General features: G+C 42.6%; 1 protein-coding gene across 1 annotated transcript; it reads left to right on the forward strand.

The window, feature by feature from the left end:
- The first annotated feature begins 1,427 nt into the window (after positions 1 to 1,427).
- Positions 1,428 to 7,164, forward strand: LOC117831330 (cortexin-3). The gene is made up of 2 exons (XM_034709973.1): positions 1,428 to 1,635; positions 5,941 to 7,164. Exon 2 carries the CDS (start codon positions 5,983 to 5,985, stop codon positions 6,355 to 6,357), a length of 375 nt encoding a protein of 124 aa, XP_034565864.1. The 5' UTR covers positions 1,428 to 1,635; positions 5,941 to 5,982; the 3' UTR covers positions 6,358 to 7,164.
- Positions 7,165 to 15,622: the final 8,458 nt, after the last annotated feature.

Genomic DNA, 15,622 nt, shown 5'->3' on the forward strand with positions numbered 1-15,622 from the left:
AAGAAATATTAATCAATGTTGTCAATGGACCAGCACATTGCCTAAAATGGACGGTTTATTAGGATGAGGATGCGTCAAATATTGACTTGGTGTTCATGGAGACCATCACTTAGCCGAGATTGCATGACGTACATCGTGCCAGACTCTGTCCTTCTTGTTCTCCAATCTGCGACAACAATGTGAGCTGTGAAAAGGTTTCATGTGGCTGCAACCACAACCTTTAACTTCAGGCTCAGTTCATGCTGTGTTGTAACTTTAACTGTGTTTTATAGACGTAGTCTCAGTGACGTCACCTATTTGTTTCTGCAGCAGAGTTTTGAAGCCTACCATTGGTGGTCGCCATCTTAGAAATCCTGCCTCGACCTAACTTTCGGGCAACCTGACAGGAAGCAAAGAGGCGGAGTTGAGGCTGGTGTCATGACCCGGCTCACAGGATATGACAAAAGTGAAGCGGGTCTGTTGTTGGGTGTGTGGAGGATGTTGATGAAACTACAAAGTCAAAGCCAACTATACGACACCCCATTGCCATGTCGAGAGTCCCGGTGAGGATGAGAGTGAGAGTAAGTTGACTACCTGAGCTTAAATACACCTGGAAGACTGGCAAGAAGCCCCGCCCACCAGCAACCTGCAATGTGACAAACAGACTCAGCAAGGCCGTCACAGCGGGCCTTTAGCCTCCTCATTAACAGCTACAATGTTCACGCCTGTCAGTCAAGTCAGCCACGCCTCTAATTATGCAAAACATTTAACTTAAAGATAACAAGTTATAAACAAACTCGACCCCTGTACAGTGTGTGCTGATAGAGAAATGAGCTATTCAGATCTAAGGCTGTAAACAAGTTTATTTCTGCTGCAAAGCTCGTCTCTTTGACTGGGTGTGTATGTGGTTTCTGAGTGCTTTCTCTGTGCTTTTGGGGCCAGCCTCTTGTGGACATTTGAGGAACTGCACCTTCTGGCACCTCAGCGTTGCTGTAACTCCTAGGCTGACCCAAAGTGTTTGAAATCACACCTGAGCTTTAGCGGCTTTCACCAAACCTCTGCTGGAGGCAGATTTACAGCTTCAGAGTTTTACAGAAACTGGATCTGAAGTTTTAAGATGAGCTGGAATAAAGTGAAACTAAAGTCAGGAAGCCAAAAAAAACACTTTATTATGTTTATGTTGGATCCATTTCATTCCTTATCTCACCCATATTAAGTTAAACACTGTGTTTGAACTGCAGGGTTTAATTCAGACTTATGTGTTGGAAAATATACTTTATTTCTTTAATAAATGTCTTTTTAATACTTTCTGTTTGGTGTTTCTGTTTTCCGTTGATAACAGCTGACAGTCTGTGTCTGAGGAGGGCTCAGTCTTGCAGTGAGGTAGATCCAGATCCAGATCCAGATCCAGATCCTGACCCGCCCCTCTCTCCCAGCGGAGGCAGGAAGCAGCTGAGCGGCAGAGAGGCTGCAGAGCCTCAGCCGGGGTTGGCATCCTCTCTTCCTCCTCCTCCTCCTCTCCCTCCTCTTCCTCTGCCGGGCTTCATGTCGCATCCTGAGCGGACTGTGAGGTGGACTGAAGGTAGAATGGGCCGAACCCCCCGGTCCCCTCTCTGACTCTGGACATGGATCCGACTTCTCCGCACACACGCAAAGGTACCCCCATCTTCTGTTTCCTTACGGGCTGCAGACACATGCGTGCGTGTGTGTGTGTGTGTGTGTGTGTGTGTGTGTGCACGCAGGTACGCATGTGTTGCATGTGTGTGTGTGTGTGTGTGTGTGTGCGTGTGTGTGTGTGCAGTCAGGTGCTCTCTGCGGATGTGTCGGCTGGTTAGTGGTGATGAAGATGATGATGATGAAGGTGCTGCACTTGTTGAGTGATTCGGGTGTGTGAAGCAGCTTCTGCTCACCTTTCGTCCTCCTGTCACTATGACTGCGTACACACACACACACACACACGCACACACACACACACACACACACACACACACACACACACAGATGGATGTGTGAGATTAAAAGGTTGCAGTGTCCTTGTCTGATTGATTCCTGCAGCCAACTTTGTCTCCGGTCCCCCCTCTCTCTTCGTGTCCCGGTGTGTCAGACGTGATTTTGCGTTTTTATGTCTAGCACTGAATAAAGCTTTGTTTCATAATTATCTTTAAAGAGCTGAACATTTAATGCCTGATGTGCAAACACTTAAAGGAAAGCAGACGTTTGTCATAAAATTACAAAATGTTCCACCACAAAAACAAACTTAAAATGATCAGAAACTCAGATGTAATGTCTCAAAATCATGCAACATGAGATAATTATATCATCAGTGTTTGAACAGATACATTTGTCCTGTGCAGAACAGACATGTTGTTATAAAGAGCTGTGAACAGGTGGTTATGAGTTATCAGGTATGAGCTGCTGCAGCCTGCAGAGTAGAGTCTGTCTGCAGGATCTGTGAGGATGTGTATGAAACATTTCTCTGTGTTGACCTACATTTATTGGGATTAAAATTAAACACTGGTTAATAAGAGAAGAGGACGACTTCTAAGGTGCGTCTTTAGAGAAGATCAACGATGCTTTATCACTTCACTGTCATCATATTAAAGGCAAGATGCACCAGTCGTGACATCAGTAGACTATCCTCTGTGGAATAAAGCCTGGTTAGGAACATAGTGTTGTGTTAAATCTGTGTGTCCTTAGATGATCTCAACAATCACAGATCTACAAAACACTCCTCACTACATGAAATCTTCTGCTATTAAGGATTTTCATGATAATGATGGAGGTCTAATGAAATCAGACTGTGCATCGAACTTTGGTTCATCGACTCAAGCTGAAGTCGTCCCTCCCTCCTTTGCACGGTCCAAAAGAGAAAACAACAAACATGCTGCAAACGCATGAATAATACAGATTTAATCCCAAACACATGGAGAAGATAAACTCTGCAAATGACAACAGAGGAGCTCCAGATCTGTAGGGGGTGCTCAGCAGGACAGTTAATTTTTGACGTGAAACTTTATTTAAACTCAGTATGATTAGCTGCTGGTTAATTTAGTCCATCAGGATCAATTGTCATTAAAATATGTGAGTTTTTTTGTGCGTGTTATAAAGTTGTGTTTCGTCATTGAGTCTTCATCGGCACTCCCCTGTTCATCATCATGTGTTCACTGCCTCATCTTCCTCACTCTCCGGTCAATAGTATAACTTTGCTAGCTGTTCCTCTGAACGCCCCCTTCAGGTCTAGTTCACACCCTTCCTGTGGTGTTTTTCTTTTGCATGTGTTTCTGTGTTTGTTTTGGGTTTTGGATTGCTTACGTATTTGCAGCTTGTGTGCTGTTAATTTTGATGTTTCATCTTTTTGTATCCCAATATTATTTTTTCATCATTCACTAAATGAACATCATGCTGTGTTGAAGAAGAAACTAGAGATTGAGACCATAAACTCATTAGTGTTTACTAAGGGAACAAATCAGCTGTGGAGGAGGAGGAACATTTACTCTAGACTGGTATACAATCAGAGGAGTCCCCCCTGCTGGATGTTAGAGATTATACATACATCTTTCTGCAACCTGACTCTTATACAGGGGCGTTTAGAGACAGAGGCTGTTTTCGAAACCGCCTACTATACTAGCAGTACGTGCTGATTTGGCCAAAATTCAGTATGTAGTAAGTAGTATGTGAACAAGAACAAAATCTGCAGTATGCCAAAGCTCCCCGGATGTCTACTTATTCGGGAACATTTCTTAGTATGCATCGGACCAGTCTGCCTCGTGTATTGTTTCCCACAATGCACAGCGCTCGTTCCGCTTTTTCTTTTCCCTTCTTTTTCAACTTAGGGAACTCCATTTTTAGGTGCTGTGAAAATTATTAAATTCCATATAAACCACTACTTAACTTTTTAAATCACGAGTGAATGCTAAAGAAGCAGTTTCTCTATCAGCTTGGCCGTTGTTTACCTTCGCTTTCTGAAACCAGAAACCCAGTGACGTCTGGCTCAGCATCCTGCAGAACAGTTGGAACAGAGCAGTCATACTACAGACTAAATTCAAACGCATTATGTTGCAGGCAGTACCCACCGACTACTACATTCGTAGGTATTATGTAGCAGGCCGTTTCGAAAACAGCCAGAGTGTTCCTCAAACTGTCCGAGAGTCTCAGAGAAAGACTTGACCTCATACAGAAACATATTTATATTCCTCTGCTGTCCTCTCCGTCTGAACATGACCTGTTTGACAGTTCTTCACCCGTCGGGAGTTTTGTTTGTGCCTGCCTAAATAAAAACTTCTCTGACATCCGCCCGATGTGCGGCGCATGAGTAAGTCCGGATGTTTTGTTCTCACATGAAGCCCAGAGGACTGACTTACAGATCCTCCTCATGTTGAACCTCTGATGCTGAACTCTGTTCTAAAGCAGACTCAGCTCACAGGTGAAACTTTGTTAGTTCACATGTCACTAACGTTTAGAGGTAACGCCTTTGAGGCTGATTTTTATTCAGAGTGAGGTGAGTTCAGCTCGGCCTTCAGGTGAAACAAAACACCTTTTTTTACAACGTCCTTCAGGGAAACAGACGCTGAATTAAAATGCTGCCTCAGACTGAAGAGAAGGACAGACACAGCCAGAGGAGGAGATGAAACACAGAGCAGATGTTCAGCTGTAAAATATGTCAGTGGAGGAAAATGTGTTTTTATTGTTGCATTTTTTAATCCCATGTTAAAAAAACTGCATTAGTCACCTCTGAAGAAAACAACCAAACCCTGCAGTCAGAGTTTACTCTGTTTCATGCCCACAGAAGACCTTTAAAGACTAAAGTCTGACCTGCTCTCACATCAGAAGACATTTCAGTCGTAGAGGATCAGATCTAGTCTGTCTCAGAGCTTCAGTTCATCACAGAAAGGCCGTCCTGCAGTGTTACAGTTCAAATGAGACGTAAACGTGTTATTAAAGCTCAGTCTGCAACACCTGAACGCACTGTGAGATTGTCTTTTAATGGGATTCATTTATATAAATCAATGTGGACGTCGTCTTCTTCTCAACATGTTTAGAGAAACGACCCCTGGAGAAACCTCCCGTCTCATTGAGCTCCATGCAGAGGTTTCTCTCTCTCTGAAAGTGCTGACAGGCCGAGTGTGGGTAAAGCGTTTGTGTGATGAAAGAGAGTAAAACTCTTTACAGAGCCGAGTCCCGAGGCCACAGTTAGAAAATCAAACAACACATTTATTAATAAAGGTCTCAAATATCAGACGTTCAAACTGAGCTCTCTCTCTCTCTCTCCATGTATCCCCTGCTGTTGGTTACCAAGGGCTCGTGGAATCACAAGAAGGGAACTTCTTATTCCAAAAGACTGAGTTAGGAAGTTACCAAGTGAAGCTGTTGTCTTATGTTGGCTTCATATGTCAATGAGGATTAGACTTTATGTTATGTTTTACATCAAACACTGGGCAGAGTATTTTTAGATTGCAAGTTTTCTAGCGTGCCTCACGAAAGCTAGCGACCCACAGGATCGCCTTCTAGCTAAGTTAACTGGCACCTACTGACGCTTTGAGGCTAGCAACACACTGGATCAGCTAGGGGTTTGGCTATCCGATCAGTTATTGATCCCAAGACGATCACTCATTACACGAGTTAAAGCCTCAGTGAGGAGTTTTCATGTTGTGTTGATTCTGGCGCCCCCTCTGGATGAAGTCAGTAGTGAATTTCTGGGATGAAGACTATATTTCTCGTGAGCATCTTCCATCAGGATGCAGAATGATGAGGTAATGTGTTGGTTTGTAGCTACTTCAGATTATGAACCGTAACGTAAACAAAGACTAAACTTTATAAAGTCTGACTTATTACCGTTAGCTCACAGAAGGTAAGCAGACGTGCCGGGTTAACGTTATGATGTGTGTCATTAGAGGAACTCTCTCAGAGCTCTTTGATCTTTGTGTGTTCAGACTTGTGTTGTGGTTGTTTGTTCCTCTGCAGACTATGAGGTCCATCTGAAGGGGCCGGCCAGGTGTGAAGACGATGCCACAGTGCCCCCTGTGGGAGCTGCAGAGCTGCTGTCCTGCCCCCTCCTTTCTCTTCTTTTCCTGGATGATGGAGGGAGAGCCCTTCACCTCTGCCCTCTCCTCTCTGCTGTACTCTGCCAGCGGTCACTTTGTCGCCCTCTCCTCTGCCTCCTCTTCCTCCTCGGCCTCGTCCAATTCGGCCATCGCTGCCATGTCGCTGGAGCAGAAGACTACTTTCGCCTTGGTCATCTTCCTCTTTGTTTTCCTCCTCATCCTCATCGTACGATGCTTCCGGATCCTCTTGGACCCGTACAGGAGCATGCCCACCTCCACCTGGGCTGACGGGCTGGACGGGCTGGAGAAGGGCCAGTTTGACTACACACTGGCTTAGACTACACACAAACACACAAACACACAAACACACAAACACACAAACACAAACAAGAACACTGCCGTTGCTAATCTACACACACTTACATACAAGCGGGGTGTTAGTGAGTCTGCCTGGAGTTTATGGACACACAGAGGCAGAGACCACCACTGCTCCACATCCTGCTGCCTTCATGGTGTTTAATCCCAAATGCACAAGCATACTGAACAGATCACAATGAGCTTTGAGACAATTCCTCAGACTTCTTCTCCACATGGATCATGAGGACTTCACTCCAGCCTCGATGACTGTGACGAAGCATTCGCTGCCAAGTTGATACCCAACAAACAAAATCTCTGCACATCCAGAAAAAAAGAACCACACAACTTTGGATGGTCAGGACAACTTTAAAGTCTGCTCATCAGGTGGTCGGGTTAGAAGATGTTTTGGTGTTCAGACCTTTGACTTTACGTTCATAAATGTCTCCAACTCGCCTGTTGAAGCCAAAACACCCATCAACAGGTGCTGACGTGTTGCACATTTGTAGCCAAAGTCTGTGCAGTGCAGATCAGAAAGGGGAGCCGCGTGGTCCAGTCCTCAGATGGGTCCAGTCCTCAGCATCACAGATTCTTGTGTGGGTTTGAAGCAGACACTCATGGTTATGGTGCGTTCAATGACTCTTGTGTTAGTGCTTGTTACGTTTCATCTCACAGTTCCTCCTCTACTCTGATAATCTGAGGCACACAGAACACTGAAGGAGCCTAATTGGTCGACACAGCCGTCAATCATGGCCACCTTTTATCTCAGAAATCTGCCTTTAAGATCAAAGACAACAGTCTAGAATTCTGTCTTTAAGATCAAAGAAAAAGTTCTAGAATTATGTCTTTAAGATCAAAGAAAAAGTTCTAGAATTCTGTCTTTAAGATGAAAGAAAACATTCTAGAATTCTGTCTTTAAGATCAAAGAAAACATTCTAGAATTATGTCTTTGATCATTCTGTGACTGTACCTGTGTTTCTGTTGTCACCGGGATTTTGAATGTTGTTTTTTTAAAGCTCTAAATCAAAAGGGAAATGCTGCATCCAGACGACAAACCAGAGATGATTTTAATGAAAGCGGACTGGACTGTTAAACTTGATTAGGCCAATGTTAGTTTTCACTGCCGTCTGAAGTTAATCACTGCGTGAACTTCTCCTCGTCTTTCACGATCGACTGTTTGTTTACTTTTCTGATTCAGTCCCGAAAGTGTCGTCCTGTCGTCGTTTTAATCCTGAATCCACATGCAGCCATAACGAAGCTCCTCCATCAGACTCCTGTTGGTCTACTGCCTCTCTCCGTGGCTCTGGGTCACAGCTCCTCACTCTGTCTGCTGTGCTGTCATACTAAACAGACTTTCGACCCCTGTGTCCATTCTCCGGCTTATAACTGATACGAAGCTTTATCAGACAGATCTTTTTACAATGTGTAATCAGAACCCTGTGAAACACTCGTTAACACTGACCAATGCAGGCTGCCTTTATAGATTTGTTAGCTAAAACTTACCAGCTCTTTTCGCTAGAGGTTTTGAATGTCAACACTACCCCTCCCCTCTCTGCTCCCATAACCCTGCCCACAAAAGATTGTTGTGCATGTTCTATGAGGAAGTAGTGGCTAAGCCAATCAGGGTGACGTAGTGGGGCCGCCACTCGACCAATAAGGACAGAGGGTTGGGGAGTAGCTATGATTGGTCCGTGATTACGGGAACAAGGGGAATAATAACATCGCTTGATACAAAGGCATTGGAAAGCACAGAGATTTCGCCATACTCTCAAATTACTTCACTTACAGATGAGTACCAATTGGTATTTTTAACTTTTCTCCAAACCAAGCAGAAAAAAGCAACGTTTTTTACACCATTCCTGCCAACACCAGCTTGAAGATTCTGACAGATCCTGTGTGCGTGTCTTGATTTTAAATTATCAGTTAAGTTAAAGTGCTCTGTATCATGTGCATCGTGCACCGTGCCTCGCTTAACAGACATACTCTCATCGATTCTGCTGCAGGTGTCTAATAAGCTGAGAATTACCTGTGACCCACTCGCTATCATTCAAGATTTTAAACAACCGAGCACCTTGGACCCTCACGACTGGCTAACAGCTAATAGCTAACTTTATTAGGTTCATCCTGGACAGGCGTCTCCGTCTTTTCCTCGTGGTTCTTTTAAATATCACACACACTGTTCCTCCCTTGTTTGCATTTGCTGTAAAATCCTTGAAAGTAAGACTCACAATGTCGTGGCGTCCCTAAACATCGAGGAAGGAACGGTTGCTGAACAACTCAACACGCTAACGTGAGTCAGAACTCACACAAACAGGATAAACTGTTAGGACAGAAAGATGAAACAGAGTCTTCTAAATCAGTTGTTTTCAAAGTGGGGTCCTGGGACCACTGGGGGTCCGCGAACCATAGCGTGGGGGTCCGTGAGATAATTTGAATACATTTCTAATAAATTATAAAATTGTGCTGTGTCATTACAAAACAGCATATACACCATTGTTATGATACCATATGGTGGCTAGGGTTAGGGTTGTGGTTAGGGTTAGGGTTAGGTTTGGGATAGGATTAGGGGTAGGGTTATGGTTGTGATTAGGATTAGGATTAGAGTTAGCATTATGGTTAGGGTTGTGATTAGGGTTAGGGTTAGGTTTGGGTTAGGATTAGGGTTAGGAATAGCGTTTTGATTAGGGTTAGGTTTAGGATTAGGGTTAGGGTTTGGGTTATGATAAGGGTTAGGATTAGGATTAGGATTAGGGTTAGGGTTAGGGTTAGGGTTATGATTAGGATTAGGGTTAGGGTTAGAACCAGAACCAGAACCAGAACCAAACTCAAGCAAACAGAACCAGAACCAAACTGGAGCAAACATTATTAATGTCCTGAGTGCAGGTGCAGGCATTGAGAGAAATCAGATGCCTCAGCTTGCCATTTATCCTCTCAGTGAGTATTTGCCTGGTCTTCAAGAAGACTCTCTCGGAAGGAACAGATGTAGCCACGATACACAGCCTCCCCTCCATCACCTATATCCTATATCCTCACATGTGATTGGCCGCAGGGCCGCCATGCTGACCAATCAAAACAAAGTTCTGTCGTGAGCAGAGCTGGGGCTGAGCACTGTGAGAGCTAAGCAGCGGAAGGAAAACTGCATCGGCTCTCAGAGCCGCAGCTTTTGATCATGACACATCACTAATGTGCTTAATCTGTGTTATAATTATGAGGGGGTCCTTGGAAAATTTTCTCACCTGTAAGGGGTCCCTGGCTCCAAAAAGTTTGAGAACCCCTTCTCTAAATCTTCTGAGTCAATGCTTATTCCAAAGTCGAGTCGGACTTGAGACTGAGCCCTGGACTGGACCACAACAGGCTGGTGTAACATTAAGATGGATCCTGAACATGTGGAGGTCAGAAACTCAGCCTGAGGCTTGATTTAACACAAAGGTGATGATGGACGTCTTCACTTGAAAACCTGATGAGATGTCAGGTTCAGTTTTATACAGATCCCTTCAGAGATGAAGAATAACTCAGTGTTTGTCTCACTGATGTCTGAACCTTCTCAAACCTTCTCTCTGCAAAGTTTCCTGCCACTTGTTTGTCACTCACAGTACTTGAAGGTTGATGGAGACAGGACACAGACCACTTTTAGCTTCGCTCACACAGGGTAGTCTTTGTTTTTCTGTCTCTCTGTGTTCCATGAGAACGTACTGTGATGTGAAATGCTGCCAAAAACTCACATTTAGAGCGTGATGTAACACAAAATGAGCTGTTTTGAGTTGGTACATTAAGTCTATTGTCAACGGTTGTATACTGCTAAATTGTTTTCATTTTTACAGATAAAATCCTGCCATTTTTTCCGCTTGAGCCGTAAACATTTGTTAGAATAAATCTGCTGCACATTCAGCGTTGGAAAAGTTGGAGTCACAGAAAAATCTATATTCTATTGATAAAGAGCCTGAGAGTGAAGAGTGTCTCAGTATAGTTATAAAACATGATATGATATTTTGGGAGGTGTATGTTTTATATTTAACTCCTAGTAAAGGCCGTAACACTGACTATACAATAACTATTTCTGCAGCAGACATTTAGCTTAAAGCGTTTTTCACAACTTTGATGAAATCAGCAGGAGTTAGATTTTCAAAAGCACTCAGCTGAAAAACTGCAGAGTCAGTGCCCCAAAAACCCATAGACTGTAAAAAATATGGACGTAGTATCCGTGACGTCACCCATCTGTTTCTGAACACTGTTTTGAGACCAATCGGCAGCGGCAGCCATATGGCTTCTGTCGAGCCAGTGTGACGTAAAGAGGCGGGCTTTGAGCCTCCTAGCAAACAGCTACAGTGTTCTTGCAGGCAGCTGTGCCTCTCATTGGAAGACTAGTAATCTAGATATCTTCCAAATTGCCGAATTAGAAAAAAATTCACCCCCCTCACAGTGAGAGGACATCGAGAAATTAGCTATTCAGACTACACTCATCTTTTGTACCAGGCGGTAAACATGTTTATTAATGCTGCAAAGATCGTCTTTTTCCCATTCATGTGTATGTGACTTCCGGTACTTCCGGAGCCAGCCTCAAGCGGATCCTCGATGAACTGTAGCTTCTAACACTTCCGCATTGGACTCATATTTTTAGACCGGAGGTTGCCGCTTGCAAAAACCACATAAATGTTGCTCTGCCTCACTTATGGATCAGGATGAGTCTATGAAAGAGGCTGACCTCACTTTGATGTAGAAAATATGACATTCAGGAAATAAAATCAGATATTTTATATTAAAATCAGACAAAACTTAAAATATAAGATCACTAAGAGATTATCTTCATTACGTTAATATTCCCCCGACATTGATTGGGCCTCAGATCTGTATTTGTATTAGAGGTAGGACTTAGTTTTAATTTGCTCTGTTGGATCAGCGTTGGATGCCTTGTTTTCTCTGCTTCTCTTCGCAATGTTGAAGTTTCTGAATTTTCACTTTTAAAACACATAATTCGTTTCCATTGACAGAATCCCTTCATATTTCATCAACGCTGACTTCCTGAGTGACACTAAAAGTTGTTGTTTCTGATCCACAGGGAGTTTAAATATCCTATTTATTGACCAGCTTTGATTTAGCTTTTCTTTTACAACTGTGTTGATTTTTTTCTATTTCAAACCTTAATTTCTTCATTAACTTTTTTGAAAAGTTTTACCTTTGTGCAAAATGTGCTACTGCCATCTTGTGGTGTGGGTGTGTAACTAAATCATACAGCAGGCTTTATATTTTGTCAACCAGAACAAAAAAAGTGATTCATTTATTATTCTTAAAGCTGTTAAAATGTACATTATTTATTGTCATGGACATAATAGGAGGACCACAGAGAGGTTATTCACTTTGTTTTGGTGGTTATTCTTTTATTCTGTATTATAATAAAATGCACACTGCCAACTTGTGGCATCTTGTTGGTGAAAGCTTTCAGGAGTTTTTAACCTTTTTGCTTTTGACTATCGTTTTTTAAAACCCATCTTTTATTTGGACGTGCTGATTTTCTTACAGAATATACTAATCTGTTTACTAACAGATCTTTATTTTTTTGTTTCTTTCTTGACAGATAAAGTTTTCTTACACTTAACTTTTTACCTTACCAGAGGTTACTGTGACTGAAGGTATAAAAATAGATTCATGCACGATATTTGGTTCACTCCCAGAGCTGTGAGTTACTCTGAAAAGTCATATCTACAGTAAATGTGTGTCAGGGCTCATGTGTATTAGTTCAACTTGTGAAGAGGGAGGTTTGAGCTAAAGCTCGTGTTGGGTGAAAGTTCCTCTTGCCTTTTTTAGTTTAAAACATTAAATTATTTGTCTTGAAGGTGAAACTGTATAACTGTAACTGGGGACTTGTTGTGAAGAAGCACTTTAGTCTTTGACTGAAAGTGAAAGAACAGGGTTTATTATCTCACAGGGTATCGGGGTGGAGATTTCGAGTGATGGTTTATCATCCATGCACAAACTTTTCTCCCATTACTTAAATAAAAGTTGTTGTGCCTTGAAGTTCTTGTTTGATGTTGTGTGAGGATGCAGATTAAGAGAGCCCGGTTCATTCCTGCATTGCAGATGAGATTAAAACCGCACTCACATGAATAATTCTTCATGCTGCTTAAAGCCCGGCTGACATGAATGCAGCTTAGCATATGTGCTCTGTTGTTAGCACGGACTGCATCTTTAATTAGCTGCAGAAATCTCTTTTTCCCACGATGCACTGCAGTAGATGCACAGCCAGGTCTGCAGTTTAACAGCAGGACCAAAAACTTTTCCAAGTCTGCAGGTTTTAAGGGATAAACACAAAGGAGAGGGGGCGGGGTTCCTATGGTTTTCTTTTAGACTCTACATTAATGTTCTTTAAGTGGTGTGTATAAGAAGGATCATGGTGGAGCTTTCTTCTGAGACACTGATGATGATCTGTTGCTGCTAACTCATCGATCCTCTGTGCTGCCACACTTTGTGAAACAGACCGAGTGCTGTTGGAGAAATGTAAGAAACAGCTTCATGTGTGTAGATACGCAGAATCATCGTGTACTGTGTGAGTGTGCTGCTGTTCACTGTGGTGTCTGTGTCTGAGAGCAGTACTGTTAGAAAAACACACAACTCAGGTTGTGTCACACCCATTAAATTATTTACAAATCAGTGCAGTTTGTCTCTGGTGTTCTTTTTTTAGTTGGAGTTTTTATTATATGGCAACTTTCTCAAATTAAAAAACACTATAAAGGACAAAGAAGACCCCTCTCAGAGGTGGTTGGGGTCCAGGAGCTCCTCAGGGTGCTCTCACATCTGAGTCTGCTAACCGTCATCATTTCCCCACGACCAAGACCAGTCTGAGACCACACTAACTTTTTTACCACAGTGTTAACAGGCAGAGGGGGAATGAGATGGGCTACTTTCTGTGGAGTGATCTGATAAGACATTTGCTCAGGTTGTTCCTATTTTGCTGTTTATAAATAATACCTGTTCTATTTGGCTTTGATCAACCGACAGCATTCCATTCTATTCTCCTTTGATGTGTTCCGTTCCATTCCATTCTGTTCCATTCCATTCTATTCTCCTTTACTGGATTGATTTGATATGACGTGTGATCAGGATGTCTCTGGTTTTGACCAATCAGAATCAAGTATTTAACACAGCTGGCTAACAAAGTGTTAGAAAATGACCCTGATACACGTGGCACCATAAAAATGAGTTTCCTTTCATCTTTAGCTCTCCTTGACGGGTGAAGAGATACACGCCTCAGTTGCTCTCCATCCAGTACTTTCAGCAATAGCCTGATTGTCTCTTAAGTGGATCAGTTAATCAATCTTTATTTATAAAGCCCCAAATCACAACAAATTTTATCCTCAAACTCTTTCCAAACAGAGCAGGTCTAGACCATACTCTATGTTCTATTATTAACAAAGACCCAGATAAGATCCAGTCCCATCTTACAGACAGGACTCAGTCTGATCTCATCTTAATCCACCAGGAGCAGAGCACTTTGCAGCATTTAGCAAGTTACAGTGGCAAAGACAAACTTCCTTTAACAGGCAGAAACCTCCAACAGGACCAGACTCATATTAGACAGTCATCTGCCTAGACTCAGTCTGAATGCATGTGAGTAGCTCAACAGTCAGTAACTCATCACACATTTTATATCAGCGTTTTGTCAGCACTGACCTTTAAAGTGATTAAGATAATTTAGAGATTAAATGGATGCAGATTGTGGATTACAGTGGAGGGAACGATCCACTCAACGCTCATGACAGTCATCAGTGGAGGCTTTGAGATAATCAATCATTTAAACACTTTAAAATCAATCAGAGACTCATTGTGTGAAAGACATGATGACACTTTTACTCTTGATGAGATTATGTTCTCCATCAGATCTTTACACACAGAGAACAGGCGGATAAACACCTTTAAGCACATGCAGGAGGTCAGCTTGAGAACTTTTCTGCTCTCTGGATCTTGTTTTTAAGTGACGGCTGTCTCGTGACAAATAAAGACGTCACACTAAAATAAGTAGTGTTTTCCTAGGCCTTTATATCTTGAAACAGAAGTACAGAATGTCTCAGGGTTCACTGTTATCACGTCAGGGCTGATAGGTGCTGTCAGTGTCATTGGCTTTCAGTGTTTGACCCACTCCCTCTGAAGGTGGCGTCTTACAGGTCTGTTTCATACACTCAGGTGTTGATGTGGATGCAGGTCACCTGACTCTGAGCCCTCCTGCTGTGGACCGTTAATGTTTGTTGATCACTGAGGGATGATGGATCTGCAGCCGGCTGAACGTTGGTATGTTCTTTAAAGGTGTTCAAAGTAATGTCTGTGACCTGTCAGCTCTGTTAGATCTGTTCTGTGGGTATTTAAAATTTTAAAGGCCTAGGGTAATAAGTTTATAATGCTTTAAAAGAACAGGGTTTGAGACAGATGGAGAGAGGGTGTGTTTAAGAGAAGCTGACATGGTTATTTTCCTGAAGCGTGATGTCAGAAATGAAGGTACAAACTGAAAATACATGACTAAAACTTCCTCTGAGCTTGTAAAGACCTAAAAAAGTTTGAGTCCAGCATATTAGAACAAATCCTGCCCCCTGCTGGTTCCTCGTTGGATCACATCCATCCTGCTGCAGAGGGATTTTTGAAGATGTGTCTTTTAAAGACAGATAGTTTTGCATGCTTTCAGCTCCTCACGCCTGGAGCTCTGCATGAAAATTTTTATTTGCAAGAACTTAAATTAGAACTCGGGATCAAGACTTTGCTTGTTTTACTCTCTACTCCTGGATCAATATGAGCTTTTGTTCTAAAGATGTAACTGATTACGTTCATGACTCTTTATTGGTTTGCTTATGAAGTCCTGCAGGCAGAGGCCTTTCTCTCTTTCAAAGGAATGTTAAAAACCTAAAGGGTCGGTGTTTGCATTCAGGGCGGAGATAAGGTCAACTGACTCAGAGTGGTCGCCTTTAAAGTTCCTGTGAAGAGTTTTTATCTGACTGTGTAACAAACTGACATTAAAAAAAAATACAGCTCTGCTGTCTCTTCTTCAGGGTTCTGAGTCAGGCCATGGAGATGCTTTATCAATTTGTTAAATGGTGTGATGATAACTCCCTTGACCTTACTGTCCCAAAAACTAAAGAACTGGTTATAGACTTTAGAAGAACTGGCCAGAGGCCTTCACCCAAAGCCAGCATCATTCATGGTGAAGACGTACAAATTGTTGAATCTTATAAGTATATGGGAACTGTGTTTGACCCTGAACTTAAGTT

Source organism: Notolabrus celidotus, chromosome 19 (genome assembly GCF_009762535.1).
Source record: "Notolabrus celidotus isolate fNotCel1 chromosome 19, fNotCel1.pri, whole genome shotgun sequence".
Classification (NCBI taxonomy): domain Eukaryota; kingdom Metazoa; phylum Chordata; class Actinopteri; order Labriformes; family Labridae; genus Notolabrus; species Notolabrus celidotus.